We start from the raw sequence: 20,501 nt of genomic DNA on the forward strand, positions 1-20,501 counted from the left end.
TTGTGAAAGATTCATTCTGTTGAGAATACCAAGTAACCCTAATAACAGTCTAACAAAAGATTGCTTTTTCCATTCTTAGAGGTTGCATAAAATACATAAAAGCCTTATTTTTCTTAATGTGATAGCTGGGATATGTTTTTTTTTTTGTTTGTTTGTTTTTTTTTTTTTTTTTTTTCGCAAATGTTTTTAAGACAATTTCCAGCAGGTGTGATTTACAAGTGATAATGTTTCTTGAATATATTGATGACTTGCAAGTTGACCTAATTTTCTTGTAATGTTACATTGAAATCTCAGATGTCTTAGGGACTTTTTGTAGTTGGATATTATGATTAAGAAATTTCTGATTCAAATGTAATGATATTGCTAGTTCTTACTGAAAATGAGAATGAAATACTGAGATTCTTGGGACGAGCTGGGGAATTAGGACTCCAGCTGATGTGGATTTGAGGGATACTAGAGATCAATATTTCTAAATTGTTGGATTCTCTTAAAGGATTCCCTTTGCTTTTTTAAGGAAGTCTTCTCAAAATTATTGAACAAATACTAATCAATATCCATTATGGAATATCAAATTAATATACAAAAGGGAATTGTAATAAAATGTTCTATGGCGTAATGGTTTTGGCATCTTTTCCTTTAGATAGAATGGTACAGTTATAACTACATCTGTTACTCGTTGATACTTGTGTAATCTGAACTTCTATACATTAAAGCTTATTCATCTTTGACTTATTATTTTTCTTTTGATGTGTGAATAAATTGAAGGAAATTATCTAAAGTAGAGGAAACTATCCTTTTGTTTAATGAATTGTTATCCCTTATCCCTTTGTGAGATAACATTTTTAAAGTTTTATTCACACTGAAGACATCACTGAAGTTTTCCTTCTATATTCTTGAAGCGATAAAGGCACTGACATAAAACAGAAACCTCATTTGTTTGTGTATTTGTGTAGAGTTATTTGCAACTTCAAATCAATTCATGCTTCACTTAGTTCAAGAGGGAAATGTTTATGGTTTTATTTCATAGCAGCATAAGAGAGAAGGCAGTTAAGGAATGATTGCAAGGAAAATGGAAAGACGAACATTGTTCTGTACATCCTGGGCACGCTCGTTTTATTCCATCCTTGGTGGCAGTGCAGCAAGGTCTTTTCAAATTGAAAGCTAGACTGAAAGCACGGAACATTTATTCATACTAGTAGTTCTCACAGAAGTCTGTCAGATAAAACACTCTTGAATTTGGTCTTGGGAAAAGTTAAGATGAGCTTTCCCTAAAGAAAAACTCAGTTCTTACCTTTGGCTAGATTTTAATTGAATTATGAAGTTAAACAAACTGATATCCGAAGTGAGTTGTTGCGGTTATCCATTACCCAAGTAAATAATCTTGTTTTTTTATTTACAGATTTAGAAAGACTTTCTAAAAGTAGTATTATACTGTCGCCATTAGTGGCAAAATATCATTAGTGAGCATTCAAACTTACTTTGTCATCAAGAAATGATGTTCTTTAAATTTAGCAAAACACTAATGTAGCATAATTACCAGTGTTAAAGAAGCTATGTCAACTGGCAGAATGTATTGGAACATTTGAAAGTAATATTGGCAGTGATAATGTCTTCTGATGGTCTTTATAAGCACAGTGACATGAAAAAGGTCAATATTCAACTGTTTTCCTGACTGTGAATCTGTCAATTTGTATTTTGTAATAGCGTGTACAACTTTGAAGTAAAAAATACATAAAAATAAGTATTAGTAGCTATTTTTCTGCTGTTCTACTATGTTGTTTCACAACAGATTTCTTAAGAGTATGTGAGTTTTATAGATACTGAATTCTGTAGTCTTTTTGTAGACTTTAAAAAAAATCTTTTTGGATACTAAATTGTTTCATTGTTTGTCCTCTTAAAAATTGGGAAGATCAGTGAAATCCATTCAGCGCCTACCTGAATTAGATTTAAAAATGAAGTGTGTAGGTATAGACTCCATCACAGCTGGTATAGAAGTATGCCCACACGAATACAGCATAGCCTTTGTTGTCAGTTGGACTTCCAAATTTCATGTATGTCTTCACTTCTAGGTTTTGCCGGTAGCCATAATGCCCAGCTCACTGTAACCTTCCCTTCAAGTAACAAAAGCCCGTGTAGGTTTTTCATTTCTGTGTGGAATGCTGTTAAATGTACCTTGCAGTCAAGTATTTGAGCAGCACCGCGACTGCTTCTCTGCCATCCAGTTCCTGTGGGTTCTTTCATCTGATGTCCGGTATGTTTTCATGTCTACTTCCCAGAGCCACTGTTGTGTCCCAGCAGGTGAAAACACCTGGGGCTGCAGGGAACCTGACACGTGGACGTGCATGTCCCTGCAGATGGGTTGTAGGCATGGACCGGTGTTAGATTTTGCTAGAGCACGTGAGAGAGAGGGAAAGTATTAACTCTAGATTTCAAATCTAATTTGTGTGTGTGTTATCTTAGGTGTATAAAGCCTGTTTTGAGCTGGAATCTGTTGGCCACCTATGTATGAAAACGCTTACTGCAATGTAAGCTGGGAAAGTGATTGGAAATCTGCATTCTGCCTAGTAAGCTTGGACTGTTTGCTTTGTCTTTTTGTCTATGAGAATTAGTAGTGGTTTAGATGCTTTTTCGCCATGTCTTATTTTCCAAAATCTAGGAGTGGAAGAGAAATAGAATAGACTCGAAAACACTGTAGTCTCTGTTCGTGTGGCTTTTATGTTTTTCAATACCATTTTGATTTTCTGACTACCGTGTTTATCACTGTAGTATTTTCTCTCTCTAGTCTTGTCCTTCCTACCAGCTTGCTTGATACTTGCATTGATTTTCTCTTTATTTTATTTTTTGAACTAACAGATAAAACCCCCAATCTTTCTGCTAATTTTGTGTTTAGATGATTGCCACAGTTCTACTTTTGCCCTGTTGTATTTTCTGAAATACAATATAGGGTGTAATGTGTGTTACAAATTATCTTGCAGAGAATCTTTTCCTAGTTAAGATATCATTATCTGATATACCCCCTATCTGAGTTCTCCTTGAAACGCTACACACAGGTCATGTTCCTAAAAATCAATAGCAATAACTTGGGAGCCTTAGTACCCCAGTGCTTCATTAACAGCACCTGGGGTACTAAGGCTGACACTCTTCACATTAGCTATCAGCAAGGAGATTGAGATTAGCCCAGCACCTAAATTTCATTTACTGGTTCAACAGCAAGTTTCAGTGTGGTCCTCAGTCTGTTTGATACTGCTGCAAAATGCGGTTTTATCTGTTCTGTGCTATTGATACTTCCTGACTTTGTCAGGCCGTTGTTGTCAGTGCTTTCCTGTCACCTTTATCACCGCGTACAACGAAAAGCTGCTGCCCAGAGCAGCATGTGAAGAGGTCTGTCTCTGGTGACATTCTGCAGCTTAGAAGTAGAATGATCACTTCTCAGGTGGTAACATAGCTAATCCACGTAGTTAGTGTGGATAGTTCATGTTTCCTCTGTGGTGTTGGAAGATGCTTTTATAGACAGATGTTACATGCCAAGTCACCACCCTGTCTCCTGGAATGCCATCCCGTTACATTTCAGTTTTGGAGAGCTGATTTTTCAAAAGCACCTGCTTTAGGAGGAGTATAAATGCCCAAGTTACTCTGAAGTGTACGTTAAGGTTCTCTGAGTCTTGTTGAAAATCCAGGGATTTTATGTTCATGCCTTGGCTGATTCTTTTTGGATGCTGTGTGTGTACAATCTGATAGTGCTAAAATGTTTGCACAGAGGTGGTAGTCAGCCTGTATTGTTTTCATTGTAGCCTGTCTTAATGAATAAAAATATTTCAAGACAACTGAAGTAGGGACATATTTCTTTTTTGAAAGTTGGTGCATGACTCTTCTGTTGAGTCTGTGGTCAGCCAGGCTGCAGTAACACAAGCGTCGTGAGTGTGGGAATCATACTGGAATGGTAATTTCAAAGCTGCTTTGTAATTTATTTTTGCAGGGAATCAGAGGCAGATAGAACAAACTGAACAGGCTCTGCCAGTCCTTGTAATATCATTGAGTTCAGTGTACTGCATACTCATTCTTTTGTTTACTACTTGTCCTGTGAAATTTGTTAGAATGAAGGCATTGGGTAGTGTGCGATGAAGTTGGAAGATGGTCACATTTTACCTTAATCCATTTAATGTTCTATGAAGTTACTGTAATTTCTCAGGAGATAATAAGAAGGTGGTTTAAAATATGTCACTGAGTGCTCAAGAGAGTAAAACAAGTTGCGTTGCTAGAACAGGGAACTGAAAAAAAATTGTAATGGAGGCATCTTAATCTAGGCCTGACTTAAATCAGTTCTCTGAATCACTAGCATGGTGGTACAGGTGCTGCTTCACCAAGATATGTGAGGGTCGGGGAGGGGACAGCATTGTAGGAGCTCTTGATTTCATTGTGATTATGGTGCATACACAGTAAGAATTTTCTTTCCTCAGAACTGATTGCCCTTCTGAGTAAGATGCACAAGAATTCATTTGCATTGCTTAAATAATCTGAATTCAAGTGGGTTTTATGTTTTATTTTTATTTCGGCGAGAATGTAATGCTAATCAGCCTAATGTCCATGCTACGTGACTGGCTGTACTGTGTGAAATTCATTTAAACTGCAGTTTTTGGTCACAGTGGTAGATCCACCACTAAAGGCCATGCAAAATGCTAGTTTATCTGTAATCCTTATTAAGAAAGCATGCTTACTGTTGTAATATGACTCGCTTTTTCTGGGTTTTTGCTTCCTCCATCAGTGGCAATACAGATGTAACTTGTATAGCATAGCTTTTATTTGCACATTAATAATGCAGTAAGGAACTGCAGTTTCTGCGGGTCTGAGTTTTCTTCCAGTGTAGAATGATTCCCGAACTCCTGGGAACAAACACTCAGAAGGAAATGTTTGAGTCTAGAGGTAATGTAAAAATGCATGATTACTTGTTTAAGACTACAGGATGTTTTCCCTCTTAATCTTAGCATTATATTTAATAGAAGTCCTGCCCCTAGAGTCAGGTTCGAATAAACATTTGGACTCCCAGGACTTAATTTTTCAGTGGAGAAAGAGCTTCATAAAGTAAGCAAGAGGGAGTTGTGGCTGAACGGACGCTTGCAGCATAAATCTCAATAGTCAGTTTGCCAGGGTGTCAAAACCAACGTACTTTGAGGAGAGTGGTGCCATGCAGGTGGCTGTGCAAAGCTGTGAAAAGTTGAGCAGGCTTAGCATTTGCATCTAGTTTTGAGTTATTTTAGACTAATTTTTTTTCTAAACCAGGGATGCGCTTGAGAACCTTCTCATTGAGTTGTCTTTTGGAAGGCTGTGAAGCATAAAATAGCATAAGCTTCTGGGTGATTAAATAATGCTAGAGGGCAGACCACGATCTGGTGAATGGGACTGCATGAGGTGAGGTCTCTTCTGAAGCTTGGTGTTTAATCCCTGCTTTATTTCCAAAATCAAGGTAGAAAAGGAGTTTGAACTTGATCTGGCTTGGCTTCATTGCCACTGCTGTGCGAGAAGAATTTCAGTCCCTAATGATGCAGAGCCCAAGTCTTTTGACATTCTTTATGATTAATCACAAATTGCTGCTCAATTGAGTGTGGTGCTAGGCATCAGTAATCCATCTGAATCTGTTACAGAATTAAAGTATCTGTTATTTTAGTATCTCTGTTGTATTTTTGGGATTCTCCCTTGCTCCACTCTCTTCCCCCCCCCCCACACACACACACATGTAAAATGGCTCTGGGTTTTGATTTTAGAAGTAGGGGTGTGCTTTGTTCAGTGCTTCGACTAGTATTGCCCAAGTAATCCATTTAATGATAATCACTGGAAGAGTGTATTGCATGCTGCCGAAACGTAGGCTTCTTAGATGTCAGCCAGCAACACATATCAGAGCTGGACCTTGATTAGAGGGTTTATAGCTTGTTGCCAGTGGTTTTCTAACTCTTGCTTAACGTTTGGGTTGAGTTTGGGGGCCACGTCGTGTCAGATTTCACCAGTAACCAACAAAACTTCTGCCAAGTAGTTCTGGAGTTTTGAGCTCCAAGTCGCTGTCAGCACGCCACCAAACAGCACAGTGCAGAAACAGCTCCTCTCTGTCAGCGAGATCTCTCCAGTGATGTCTCCTCTGTGGCCTGGGTGGCTTTCATTACAAAATGGAGTGTCACCAAAAGCTCGCTTTTCTTGCGGTTGCCCTGTAGCTCTTCACTGGTGCTTTGTGTGCGCTGTTGGAGCGTTAGACTGTTTGCTGCTTCCAAGTCCATTGTTGCTTCTTTCTGAGAAAATTTGAAATAGCTTTTCAAAAAAAAAACAACACAGTCACAAGGATTGTCACACAGTACACATCCTGTGCTTTGTATCCAGCATGTCAGAATCATGGATTTTACATCTTAAACAGTTACTTTAAATTATAATTAAGAATAGAGTAGTATAGAGCATTAGTTCTAAATGCATTACATTCTTCCCCAGTCTGCCTGCCTGTCAGCATGTTTTTGTGCACCATTTGCCACTGACGGGCTGTGTCTGTGTGTCCGGAGGAGCTGCGGTATGTCCTGCTGCCTGGCCTAGGCCTAGGGGGTGACTACACTGTAAGTTTCTGCTGGCAGGTGCACCTGAAGTCCTGTTCTGTGGCATCCGGGATGGGGAGAACTAGGTGCTGAAGTGTGTCCTGACCCTGTCTGAGGAGAAAGCTGGTTGAAATAGGGTCTGGTTTGGGAGCAGGTTCAATGTAATTTCAATAGAAACTTTGTTTGCAGTGCCTTCAGAAAAAAATAAAAGGAGAGGTTCTGTGGGTAGATGTTTGAGCTAAAGCACTGAGTCTAGTGTTTATTTTGCTGTACTGCTTCATAAGAGATGAGGGCTTCAAATGACACAAAACCTTTAGCTGATTTTTTCTGATAATTTCTAGAATGAGTTATGCTGTCACCGGTGCAGGTCTCTGAATTAAACTGTCACCAGTGCAGTCTCTGTTCAATCTGGCAGAAGCTTTTTGTGGTCTTTACCTCAGCATTGCTGTGCCAAGTCTGCAGCGTGAATTCACCCCACACCTTGGCGCATTACAGTAACAGGGTGGGAGGTGTACAGAAAAAAAGGGGAAGCCTGAACTACTGACCAGTTGCACTCAACCAGTTTAAATGTGAATGTCTCATTTCAAGAACAGCTAAGTTTGCCCCTTCTTCTTCAGTAGATTTGGAAGAAACAATCGAGTTATCTGTGCAATTGTGCCTGAGAATGTATGTATCACTCCCTTAGAGATAAGGCTTTTATTAATAAATCTCTTAGTTAAAGGTTATCAATAAAGATTGTGGTTTGCATGTATATGCGTGTAGATTATAAACGTGTCAATGGGTTTGCATATCAGAAATACAGAGGTCGTTACAATGCTGCAAAGGAGGGCATCTCGATGGAATATGCTGAGTACGTTGTGTTTCTGGTTCCTGCCCACATATTTGTATATGTGCATATACAGAGGAGGGAGGAATAAAAAGTAGAAGAGGAAAATGAGGAACTGTTTTCAGTGAGGCCTCTTTGAAGAGGACAATGAAATAAACCTTCAGGTTGGGGTCGGTGTGTTTCAGGAGACACTTGTGTGGAGTGCCAGACAGAGGAGGGGCTCGGCAGCTGCCGAGTGGTTTGAGGTGGGACCAGATGGCAAGAAGAGTTAGGGTTTGAGCTTGAGATGAGGGCAGGGTTACTCCATTTCCAAAAACTACTCTAGAAAGCAAGAGGTAAATAAATAACACACTTTCTCACAAATATTTTCCTGCTATGGGAGTGTGTGTTTGTAGCAGGAATATGCAACACTGGTGTTGGTTGAGATCTGCAGTTAGTTGATTTCCTGCCCCTGTGAAATTTGCTGTAGCTTTTGTAAAATGCATGAAGTTCAGTTTGGAGCAGAGAGGCGACCTTACTGCACTTAGATCCAGAGAAAAAAATAATTAAAAAAACCACAAAAATAATATATATAGTAGCACTTTGTTTTTTTTAATGGAACAGAGATCTTCTCAAGGTGAGAGATGAGTTGACTGGTGGTTCTTGCTAGCTGTTCAGTTTGTGTAATTAGCCTGTAGTAGCTTGGTAATATTGGAAAAAAAAAAAAAAAAAAAAAAAAAGAAAAAGATTTTTAGCTGGCTTCAGGGAAAGTATGCACATTTGTATCTTTAAATCCTCCCATGTTGCAATTGATTCTCTGTTACTTTGCCAGGGAAGAAGACGTAAATGTGTCGTTGCTGGCTGCCATATAAAGCATTTATTTGCCTTTCTGTATTTTGTTTAACAGCTTAACCTTGAAGCGCATGTTATGAGTTTTTGATACTCAAAAAGACTTCCTATTGTTAATATATAATATCATTAAGTAGCAATTAAAATTCTTCCTTTTAAAACAGAAACTTTAAATCCAAATGAGAGGAAACGTTAGACTTCAGATATTACTGTTAATTTGCAAGGTGAGTATAAATTAACTTGATTATATTTTCTAGAATTGCAATATCCTTTGAGACAAATAACTGGAAAATTTACCAGGTAGTCATATAATGTCAGAGACATGGAATCTGTCTTTACAACCCTTGGGATGTCAAGGTGTTTGGAAGGCATCTATCCATCATGATAATAAACGTGTGCTTGTACTAATGCATCCATTCATTCTCTCTTGTTGTTTTGTTTGTTTCTGGTTGGTTGTTTTAGTTGATGTGGTACCTTTTTGTGGTAATGTGGTCATTAGCAGTGTCATGGGTATGGATGCCTTGGAAAGGTGATAGCTGCTGTAGTGTATACAGTTTTCATTGAGAATGTGACACGTGTGTAGGCTTGGGATGGAGATGGTGTGTATCCATTATGACCATTTAATATTTGCTCTGTCCTTTTCTATCTCTAATTTGAGTCTATGCATCCTTAACTTGTTGTTGTTATCCCTGGAAGCTTGGACCTGTGGCTAATCACGCTTATTAGAGCGCAAGGCTTATTCCTTTTTGATTAACCTTTCTCTGTGCACCCTTGTGGCAATGTAGTTAGGAATATAGGTCCACATGATGTACAGAACCAGAGCGCTGGAGATTGCTGTGTACTAGAGATATGCAGAAGCACTTTTGTCTGTGTTTGGCAGCTTTTCGGGGTTTGAGGCGAAGAAAATACTGTTATTCTTGATGTTTAGATTGCTTTACAATGCACCGCAGGTTTCATCCCTTGAGGAATTGTGTCAGTAATTGAAAGAGCCATCGTCTCATTTCACTTATCTAAAGCAATCTCAGTCTTCATTTTTATAATTATTGGAAGAGCCCAGCAGCAAAAATGTGATTAGTGATTTCCTAATGCTACGAGAAAACAACGTTTCTAGAATAATATTCTGTATTGAGTCAATGATACAAGTCAAGATTGGTGTGAAAACAGATTAGGAAAATGTCTAAAGAAATTTATCACAATATTTTTCTTCGACACAACAACATAGTGGATGTCATAGCTGTGTTTGGTAACTGAGACCTAAAATGAAAAATCAGGAAGTGAAGCCCTCATAGCTGGGTAATACTGTTGCCCGTATAATGGAAAAAAACACAGAATCTTTTGTTACTGGAGTGGAGTTCACATTCTCAGATCCTGAAGAAATTTAACTACAATGCAATTACAAGGAATTTAAAACCTACCAGTATATTTAGAAAGTATATTCAATAAGTTTTTTTTGAGGGTTTTATTTTCATAGAAATCATTGTAATTTATTGTATGGACTGCACAAAAAGGTCAAGAAAATATTGTACAATACATATATACAGTTACTGGACAAACTGTTTTTAATTTCACTGGTTTCTTTGGTTCACTGCGTTTTAATTAAACTTTGGCTTGCTACCTCAGTAAAAACCCCCCTTCTTCAAAGGATCGATAAGCCATACAAAGTTAATTTGAGCTATGGTAGGGAGTGTATAGACATGTTTCTTCATTTTTGTTGTTCCTAACTAGATTATTTATAAAACAATTAGTTGTTTTCTCTTTCATTTTGAACATCACGATGTGTACAGTGACTGGGTATGCAGTAGTGTTGGTGGTGCTGTTACTCAAAGGTAGCAGTGCTCTTTGATTCCTTCACGGTCTGTTCTAGAGGAAAGAGATCGTTCAAGGTCTGTGGGGATCCTCATTTTAATTTTAATGAAGTGTCCAGAACTGATATCGTCTCAAAAGCTTGTAATGCACTCGTTTGCAGTATCTCAATGGATCTTATCCTGAGTTCAAGCTTTTCAGCTGTGAAATGGCGTTTATTGAAATAAGACTTCAGTCCTCTGTTTATTTCAACTTTGTCCATAAAAGACATAATTAACTTGAAAACATAAAAGGTTGATTGCAAACTGCTTAGTTTCCTTTCTTTTAAATATTCTTATGCCAGTTGTTGTCTGTCATACTCATTGTTTACTTTATAGGACATAAAATAATGTCACAGTGTGTTCAGCGGATGTTTAATAAAAATCAGATTAGAATTAAGACTGTATTGTGAGTCATTGAGATATCAGCTCTGTACTTAATATCTTATCTAAATCCTTGTCCATAGCTTTGTAATACAGCTTGCATCTTGTAGTGAAGTTGAGCATAACAGATCTGAACCACTTAGAAGAGTAATAAATATGGAACACATCATTTTGTTCATAAATGGAAAAAAAAAATACTGCAGAATGTATCTGCGTGCTGCCAGACCTTGTTTTTCTCTGTACGCAGAAGGAAAAAATATCTTTCTGGATAAATCCTTATGCTACAGAAACATTCAGAGTGCATACTGCAGTTTTATGATCATTGTTTGTCAGTCCCATAAATAAACTACAGATGTGAAGCATGCAGATTTAATGTGGGTATAGAATATATTTCCCGGGAAAACAAAAATGAAAGGTTAAAGCCCACCCTGTAACTTAAAGTGAGAACAAAATTGCATGCTCTTAATGCATTCAGGTAGCTGAGTAAACATATAGGTAATCTTACTGTCCTGTTCATGTGGGCTACCAAGGAATTGTGTTTCTCACTCCCGTTTCCACAGTAATTAGAATTAGATTGGTTTTAGGCTTGGAGTGGGGAAATGGGACTAAGCTAGGAAGCAGTGTTTGTTAGTCTGGAACATATTGAGTCTTTTTAGAAATTAGCTCAAATCTGCGCTCAAGTTGTTGCTTTTTTGGTTGTTCTTGTTTTACTTCTAGTTATCTTGCAGTGCACGGATCTTTTGCTTGTGGGTAGGCTGTCTGGTGGTACTTGTGCTCTTTGTGTTCATTGTACTGTAGTCCTTAAACCAGAGCCATGCCTGGATTTTGGTGAATAACTGCATGTGGAAGAGTGAGTTCACATAACTGCACATGAATAGCTACACTGGCTGTTAAAAAAAAAAAAAAATCTTTAGCCTATGACTGATATTTTTTCCCATGTTTTTCATATGTGGTAGCGTGGTGTGATTTTTATCAGCACCTACCATTTAGGATGATTTTTTTTGAAAGTCCTTTCCAAAATCACACTGCTCTTCTTTCATGTGTTCTGCAGTTTTGCATGTGTGTGTGTGCGTATAGAAACATGTAGAATTGTTTTCTTCTGATACTTGTTAATACATTTCCGCTGCCCTCATCCCAAGAATCTCTTTCACCCTCTTTGTTTTTTCCAGGAATTGAAGTTGAAAGTAATGTTTTTGGTAGATTATTTTAGTACGAAAATCCCCTTTTAGCTAATTCCCATGCTGTCACTTTTTTCCCCCTTGTAGCTTGTATTTCACTAACCATAATTTTCCAGTAATAGATTGCAGGAGCTGCAATGAATATTATTATTATAAGATTTTGTACTCTTGACAGTAATGTGTCACACTTCCGAAGGCTCTGGGTATGCGATATTTGTGACATTACTCACACAACATTTAATACTTGCAACTTGTTAAGCAGTTGTCTACCAATTACCAGGGTTATTGTGGTTTTATAGAAATGTCATCCTTGAAGATATTTCAGTTGTTGATTCTCTCTCTCTGAGGTGCACTTAGACCAATATATATTTGGGGATATCAAGACTTTTTAATTATTCAAGTACAATTGAACTTCACTCTTCTAGGAACGTTTGAGATAGCAAAATTAAACCTCACAGTAATCTGTGCCTGTGGAGGAGAGCTCTGGGAGGTGTGTCAGGGGCTGCAAACACTTCTGAAGAGAACCAGTTGCTGTAGTGCTTTGCAGGCAGAAAGCACTGAATGATACTAATATTGGAAGAGCTCGTATTTGCCTCCTTAGGGACAGGCAGTGAATTAGGCAGGCTTACTGCAATGCCCCCTCCGCTTGGCAGCCTTGTACACCTGGCTGCTTGTGCTATGCCTGGTTCTGCCTGGCCCACCTTGATGGGTGTTTGTGTAATGTCTTGTTAACAAATTCTAGTGATGGGATTTCTGTAATTATCCCTTCTGCCAAGGTTGAAATGTCTTGAGAATTAGAAAATTCTTGGTGTCCGGCCTAAATCTTCATTAGCACAAATGTAAATCAGTTGAATTTCTTGTTCAGCATTTAATGAACTTGAAGAATAGTTGGCCATCATCCTCTTTTTAACCATCTTGTACATTTTTTTAAAACTGCCATTTTGTTCCATCTCAGTCTTCCCTCTCATGAAACCAACTTGCTTCAACCTCTTCTCATAGGCATATTTTAAAAAAGATATCTACAGAATTGAGGGTGTTTGTAAAACGATAAAAAAATGACAGTTTAAAGTATAGGTATTTATTTTGCATAAAACATCCCTGTCAAAACTATATTTTATCCTTAATACCTCCTAAGCAAGGCTTCTCATTTTCCAGAGAAAATACATAGAAAATAGAAAAATTTGAGCATGTATTAGAAAAATGTTAGAAGATGATACAGAGGCCTACACCAACATATAATGTTTGTTCTTTGCCCCACTTACAATACAGCACATTAAATACAATAACAAAATGTAAACATACCCTTGGATTTGCTGAAGAATTTTTGTACTGGCATTTGATGTCCTGAGTGTCTTAGGAGAAAAAGAGAAGATGAAATCTGAACTTCAGAAAGCATTAAGTCCTGAAATTGTGAAGAGAGGTGACTTAGGGTTTCTGCACTGCACCTGAAATCCTCTTATTACGATCAGGTAAAGATGACTGACAGCTGTATACATTTGTCCTCATTTGTAGAAGTATTCCCTTCTTTGGCACCCAATTTGTTACCTTTTCTGTTACTGTTCTGCATACCAGCTTGACAAATCTGTTTCTATGAAATGTGTGTGGGGGGAAAAAATCCTTTCTTAAGAAAGCATGACAAGTACTATTTTTGCAGCCCAGTATTTTAATCTAGATTGAGATGAAAATTGAAGACTCTTTTAGTAAGAGCATACATTAAAACATGAGAGTTTCAAACTGGGTATACAGGGAAAGAAATCCCCATGTGGACAGTGATGGTGTATCAGTAGGTCCTGGAGTAGATGTGCAGACAGCGTTGGGCCTGTAGGCTATCTACGTGCATTCACATGTAGGTTCACAAAACATACATTTCTTTTTAAAGGATGTGCATATACATCTATAAACATATCACCTATAAGAACTAAATTTATCTAAATTTTGCTGGTACTTCTATGATCATAAGTCTTACATTTACTGGGAATCATATTCGTACATATTCTCATCATATTCTCTTCTGTTCTCTGTTCAGTGTAACCAAAGCTGTTAGAATCCTATCATCATTTAGATTGGAAAAGACCCTTAAGATCATCAAGTTGGACCATCAGCCTAATGCTACCAAGTCACCGAACTGTGTCCCTAAGCACCACATCCGCACATCTCTTAATTTACCTTGATGGTAGTTACCATCAAGGATGGTAACTACCACTTCCCAGCCTGTTCCATGCCTAACCACCACCCTTCCCATGAAGAAATTCTTCCTGATAGCCAACCTAAACCTCCCCTGGTGCATCTTAAGGCCACGTCTTCACATTTTAACACTTGTCACATGAGAAAAGAGACGGGCACCCTCTTTGCTGTAGCCTCCTTTCAAGTAGTTGTAGCGTGATGATGCCTCCTCTCAGCCTCCTGTTCTCCAGACCAAGCAGCCCCAGTTGCCTTGCCTGCTCCACAGAAGCCGTGCTTTTCAGTCCCTCACATTCAGAGGTGAGCAACAATGCTGTGTTCCAGCAACTCAGTATCTTTCATGTAGTGAGGGGCTAAAACTGAATGTAGTACTCGAGGTGCATTATGCAGTATAAAATCATGTTAATTTTCCATATTGCATTCCTCAAAATAGTTGTCTGGCCTTTTATTTTAAAAGATTTATTAAATCTGTTCACAAATTTATGTGTGGATATTTATATCGTTATAATTGGATTGCCCCCAATTTTTCCTTTATGCCCAATGTAATGCCACATGCAATTTTGGCCTAATGTTTTGAGAATACCACTCTGTTTGAGTAAAGCTTTTTATCAGCACTTTGAACTGAGAAAAATCACACCAAAAAGTCTGGTGTTTCAGTATGCTCTTCATCTGTTGCATTTTCTCTGTCCCTTAACTGGGACCCTAGTCCCTTTGAAACTCAGTTAAGCCCTGCTTATTTAGTTATGCCCTAATTTACTTTGGTTTATTGCTCCATTGTCTGTTCTAAGTCACTTGGAAGCACTTATATTTGCTCATGGTATGAGGTCATCTATTATTCTGCAAAATTAAGTTATTGATATTGCTTTATCAATAATACCTAGCTTGTTAGACAAGAGTTTCCATTTTATTTTTGATTGCAGGTATTAGTAGAGCTCATTACACAGTTGGGATTGGCTTTTCCTCCCCTCCTTGCAGGAATAATCAATATTTTCACTAGCACAGTTAACCCCTCTAAATAACATGTTATATTATTTCACCTTTTTCTTTTCTTAAAAATAGTTTATTTCAGTATGCTTGAATTGACATGTTATATGTTGACATGTTATATGCTTTAACTGGGAGGAAATACACTGCTATGCTGTTGATTCTGTTCATTCAGGTAACGTAGGAGCTAAGGATAACCACAATTTGCATTATTTGCTGTGTTTAGTATCTTAGAAGAAGGAGTTTGGTGCAATTAATGGGAACAGTATGTATGCTTATTTTATTGGTAACTGAATCCATTGACTGGAGAATTTGTTCACTGTTTACAAACTTGAACAAGTGAGGAACTCTTAAATTTGCAGAACAGGAGCAGATGACTCGACATATGGTGTATAATCCTCAACAAGAAACTAGAAATAAGAATAGGCAATAGAACTTTGAGTTTTCTGTAGCTAATGTGCTCTGTATTTGAAAAGCATTGCAAGATCTCAAGTTGTGCTGAGAAAAAAGAATTTGTTTTACTAAACAAATTAATACTGAAACATTAGGAATTTTACAGTTCCAGGAATTTATTTTACCTAGATAGTCTTTCATTGTATTCAGTGTGGTTTTAATTTAATTCATGTTCGTATAAATATACACTTTTTGTAGTTTGGAAAAGTTGCTTAAAGGGAGGACACTGGAAAATACAAAACCATTTTGGAGATGAAGCCTTGGAAAGCTGATGGTGTAAGCGATATCAAGAGACTGCATCATCTGATCTGCACCATACTCAAAATCAGCACTCTGAATTTCTAGAGGCTTGAGTTCAGACAATTGAAAATGCTGGAAAAGACATTATCGGGGGCTTTTTTGTTTGTTTGTATTAAATCCTTTGTTTGCAATCCCTGTACCAGAAAGTAATTTCACCTTCTGTTTTTGTCCTGCCTCAGTGTGTGCATATTAAAATAAATGCATCTTCTCCATGCATGAGCACAGCTTGCATTAATGATAATGGAGTTTTTATATGCGTGTTGAAAGGCATTCATACCTAATGTAATATTGTATTCCTAATGCTGCAGAAGTCAGCACTGATGTATTCTGTTTATTTTTGCTCTCTGAATCAACACCACTGTTATAGTTGAACAGAATTCCTGCAGCTGTACATACCTGCTCAGGAAGCTGACAAATCTGGTTTTGAAAACGTTTTTAGTAGCTTTGTTTTATTTGATTAATAAATCATTGGGCATTTTCATTATAGTTAAGCAGATAGAAGTTAGGCCCGAGATTATATGCAGGCTATCAAATCAAGTCACATTGCATAGGTTTAATAGGCAAGTTGTTAAAAAATCATCATAACTCCAATTCAGTTTTTGTTTAAGAAAGAAAAAAAAACCTCTTCAGAATATACATGTGATGTAGTGATTTTTAGAAAACATTAGAAGAGATATATACAGCTCAGCCTTTCAATCTATGTTTAGGAAATGCCATTGTTTTAGATACTTGCATAAAAACAGCTTACCTTGTGCTGTGCTTCATGGCCCTTAATCTGGTGAAATGAAGAACTTGTTACACAAGCTGTTTTCGCTGATGGAAGCACCGGATACTGTGAGTGACTACTGTAAGTTTCTTGGGTCTGCGAATTACACACAACTTAAAATAACTCAAATAACTTTTGTAGATAAAGTAAATAAAGCCAGACTAGTTTTATCCAATACTGACATTTGTATTTATAAAAAGTGAAAAATGAAGAGAAAACAATGTTGTGTGTTTTTTTTTTTTTTTTAAATTCTTGGTCCTCTGCGCACCGTGAGAAATCATCTTTAGACTTCTGTTTTAAGAGTCACTTGGTATATTCTAACAGAAGTGGATGTATAATGTTCTCAGTTTGCTTTTTGTTAATTATACAGTTGTGTAGACAGTGGCTTAAAGTGTTAAAGGTGCTTGCTGCTGTGGATAACTACATGTCAAGGCAAAACAAGCTTTTGGGTAACCACAGTGATACTGGGGACTAATAGGATTTAGAAAATTACCATGTGGTTTATGTGAACTCTTGTAATGACAATATTCGTGACACAGACGAAGGATAGTGTTTTAGTGTCTACCATCAGTGAATATTAAGAATTTACCAACGTACTACTGCACTTGACCTTTTTCGTGGTTACCAGTAGGGTGAGTGCCAAGGAGGTTTTTTCTAACAGAAACATATGTAACTCTCATTTTGCAAGGCACCCATAAAGGTCAAAAACAGCTGTAGTTCAGCTGAACAAAAAGGATCAGCTCCCTTGCTTCTTCATTGATGCACAATGCCACAGGTATGTTGGGCAGGAGAGAGAGAGAGTTGTACCTCGCAGAAGGGAGGCTGCACAGCAAACGAAAGAAAGGATTTGCTGGTCATAAGTAGTACACTAAAGCACTTCGACTCTCAGCACGACTTGATGACTGAGAAGTACTGGCTTATACATGAGTATTTTATTTATCAATACATACACTGTTCTGGAAGGCAATTTTTTTGTTTTTCTTAAGGGATTTTCTTTAATAACCTCACAATTTCAGCCATCCCTTTTTATTTAATTGAGAGCGTGTTGCTGTCTAGCCTCAAGTAAAGCTAGCTAACCCTGTCATTTTACCTTCTTGAGTGCAGTTTCACGTTACATGATTATCAGCCCAGAGACAGTTATCATACAACAATAATAAGCTAACACAGCTGTGTGAGCAAATTTAATTAACTGAAAAAAAAAAAAGGAACTCTGCTTTTTCCTGCCTTGGCCAACATCTGAAGCATGTAGCTGGTATGGAAGTTACATGCTCTAGGAAATACTGTAGAATAAATACAAGCTGCCTCAATTTCTCTCTAGGGATTATCTGCAGTCGTTAGGATTCGATATCCTGATTTTGGAACCACTGTTATTGTGGTTTTGTGACTTCTCACGTGTTGCATTTGTACTTAGTTTTTAGTCCAACACTGTAGTTTTACTATGAAACCTTATCTGAGGTTTTTATATGGCATAGGTGCTAAAGAAAATAACAAAGGTTGCATCTCCCAACATGTCTTCCCGAATATTTTCAGCTGCAGCAGCTGTGGATTTTATCAGGTAGCATGAAATAAGTTGCAGTATGAATGTCTACAGCCCAGGCAGGTAGTGTGAAATATGTTGCAGTATGAACATCTACAGACCGTGCAGAGTGAGCGCTTCACCCGGGTGCTGTACCACCTGGCTCTCCATGCTCCACCAGCTCTTGCTTCCGCACTCGCTCCAAGCACCAGTAGGCAGCCTGTTTCCAGCCTGGTCACCAGCACCACGTGCATTGCTTCTCTAGACGCTAGATACAGATGCAGTTTTGAATCATTAAATGAATACATAATGTATTGTTTTCTCTGCATGTTATTTACATTCTGGCTTATTATTTTTTTTGATTAAATGTGCTAATGAAGAGACTCCCTCTGCTACCTATTTTCTCCTCCGGAGTCAGTATTCCTCACCCCATCGCTCCAGTTTCTGTGTTTTATGCTCTTGACATTTAACAGTCTTTGAAGTTTATGGTGTCCGAGCTGTAACTTAGGTATTATTTTTGAGTACCTGAGATAAGCTTGGGTTACTCATGGTATGAATTTTAGCTTGCTTTTGACTTGTAGTGGAGGGATATATTTTTACTTAGAAACTAAGGAAAGCTCATGTGGAATAAGTAGGTCTTGAAAAAAAAAAATCAAAAAACTGGGGGTGGTATATCTGTATGTTAAATATATGTTTTAAATGAATGTTTGTGGGTGGGTTTTGTTTGTCATTTTTGTTTGTTTTCTGCAAAAATAAGGTGAAGTACTGTTGTTGTGTAGGAAAAAAACCAACAATCTTTTGATTTAGCAGGGTACCCTGGCTGATTTTACCAAAAGGTTTGGAATTATTTACATCAAAAAGGCATTTAAAGTGATTTTTAAATTATACCTTCCTGAAGGTGCCTGTGTGTGATACAGAGAGGGACGGGGTTTTCACTAGTAATACTAGAAATAATTTTAAGGCATTTCTTAAGCTTTGTTAGGGCTCTGCTTAGGAACTGTCAATCACTTGAATGATTCTGATAGCATTTTGGGGGGCATACTTCTGTCAGAACAGGAGGCTTTGTGAAAAATTGCACAAAATATTTTAAATCAGTGTCAAGTAAACAATGTCAATCGATCTGCCACTTGTAAGTAAACTGCTGCACTATTCCTAAGGAATGATCAAATACTAATGAAATTAGCAGTTGCCCCATCTTGACTCCCCTTCTTGTGTGCTTCTCTGACCTAATTTTCAATGATGCTAAGACACCACAAGAAAGTTTACCCTAAACATTTTTTCTCTGTTAGTACTGATGACATTTGGGACTTGGGAGAACATGTCTGAAGACCTATTGCAATCTGAACAGAACTAATTGGATCTGTTGGATGGATTAAAATTTGTTTTAAAAACAGATTAACGGTACTTCTGTTTAATTAATCTTCAGAATAAAATGAAAACAGTATCTGTTTTAGCGGTGTATTACCAGAGTGACAGAAACAAACATTATAACTGAACTTAATACTCATTATTGCTATTAGAATTGTCTACTATTTTTTAAATATGCTGGTATAAAACCAAGGCTGGGGTGACTCTGCTTTCTTTGTTTCAGGTGCTGTTGTCAGGACTGATTGGTGTTGTTTCATGGAAGAGGCCCCTTTCTCTTGTGGTGAGTGCCTGTGTGGCTTTAATCAGTCCTGTTGTACAGACTGTATATAAGTGACTAAAGGGTTCTGTAGAAGTAACTCCTAGTGGTTTTGTCTATAGGTAGACCTCTGCTTATTGACTTTGTAGTTTTAAATGCTGATATTGTCTCCCATTGGAAATGTTACATATTGACTTGAGTAAGTTTTTAAAGCTTTTAAAGTTTTTAAAGGTACTATGGACCTTGTGGCTTTCCATTATATTACTGGTTAATGATCAATTCCAACCTGGTAAACTAGATTGAATTCCTATATGCTACCGCAGTTTGTGTATGTGCTAGTGTAAAGTAACATTACATATGCTTACAAAACATTATAACTGAAGAAAAGAAGGTTTCAAAATATTATTGGTTTTGAAATGTTTCCACTTAGTTGGTAGATCATATTTGTTAATGACAACCTTTATTTCATCTTGTAAAGATAACACATGGAGTCAGCTGTTCTCATGTGCAGCATTGAGTTTGAATAGGGATGTATCTAAACTGTACAGAATGGTACTAATTTTGCATGTGTGATTTAGGAAATAATTGAACAAAGCCTCAGTGTTGTTGCATTTGAGAAATATTTAGTGGTCTTTCCTTGATCTGAAGCAGACAACAGTCTGAGCGGAGTAATTAATTATGTTTCAATTTGTCCAGTAGACTTCTCAAGTATAGATGCTTTCTTAGAGAAAGCAAAATGATATATGTGTAGCCTGCCCCTTAAGGGGATGTAGAGATTAATTTGGGAAAATAATTTTATTTGCTAAGAGTGAGTAAAACAAGATCTTGGGTGTACTTGATTCTAGAAGAAAAAACAGTGCTAAAAATCCAAAATACATCTGTGATAATTAGATACACATTGCATACTTGATGACTTTTTATGTATTTCTAATACACGTTACAGAAACTGGAACACTTGGAGCAAATAAAAGGTGGTACTGTTTTGGTTAATTTTCAGCAGGAATAGTATATGTTCTGTTTATAATTAATACTGCTATTAATAGACCTGTAATTG

General features: G+C 37.4%; 1 protein-coding gene across 1 annotated transcript in view; it reads left to right on the forward strand.

The window, feature by feature from the left end:
• Window positions 1-20,501, forward strand: part of ENTREP2 (endosomal transmembrane epsin interactor 2) — a 129,955-nt gene that overhangs the window by 25,079 nt on the left and 84,375 nt on the right. Inside the window, exon 2 of the mRNA XM_082769542.1 lies at window positions 19,415-19,471. Within this exon, the coding sequence (XP_082625668.1) occupies window positions 19,415-19,471 (57 nt within the window). The remainder of the gene's footprint in view (window positions 1-19,414; window positions 19,472-20,501) is intronic.

The sequence above is a fragment of the Aythya marila genome, assembly GCF_965140915.1.
Source record: "Aythya marila genome assembly, chromosome: 11".
Taxonomy (NCBI): Eukaryota; Metazoa; Chordata; class Aves; order Anseriformes; family Anatidae; genus Aythya; species Aythya marila.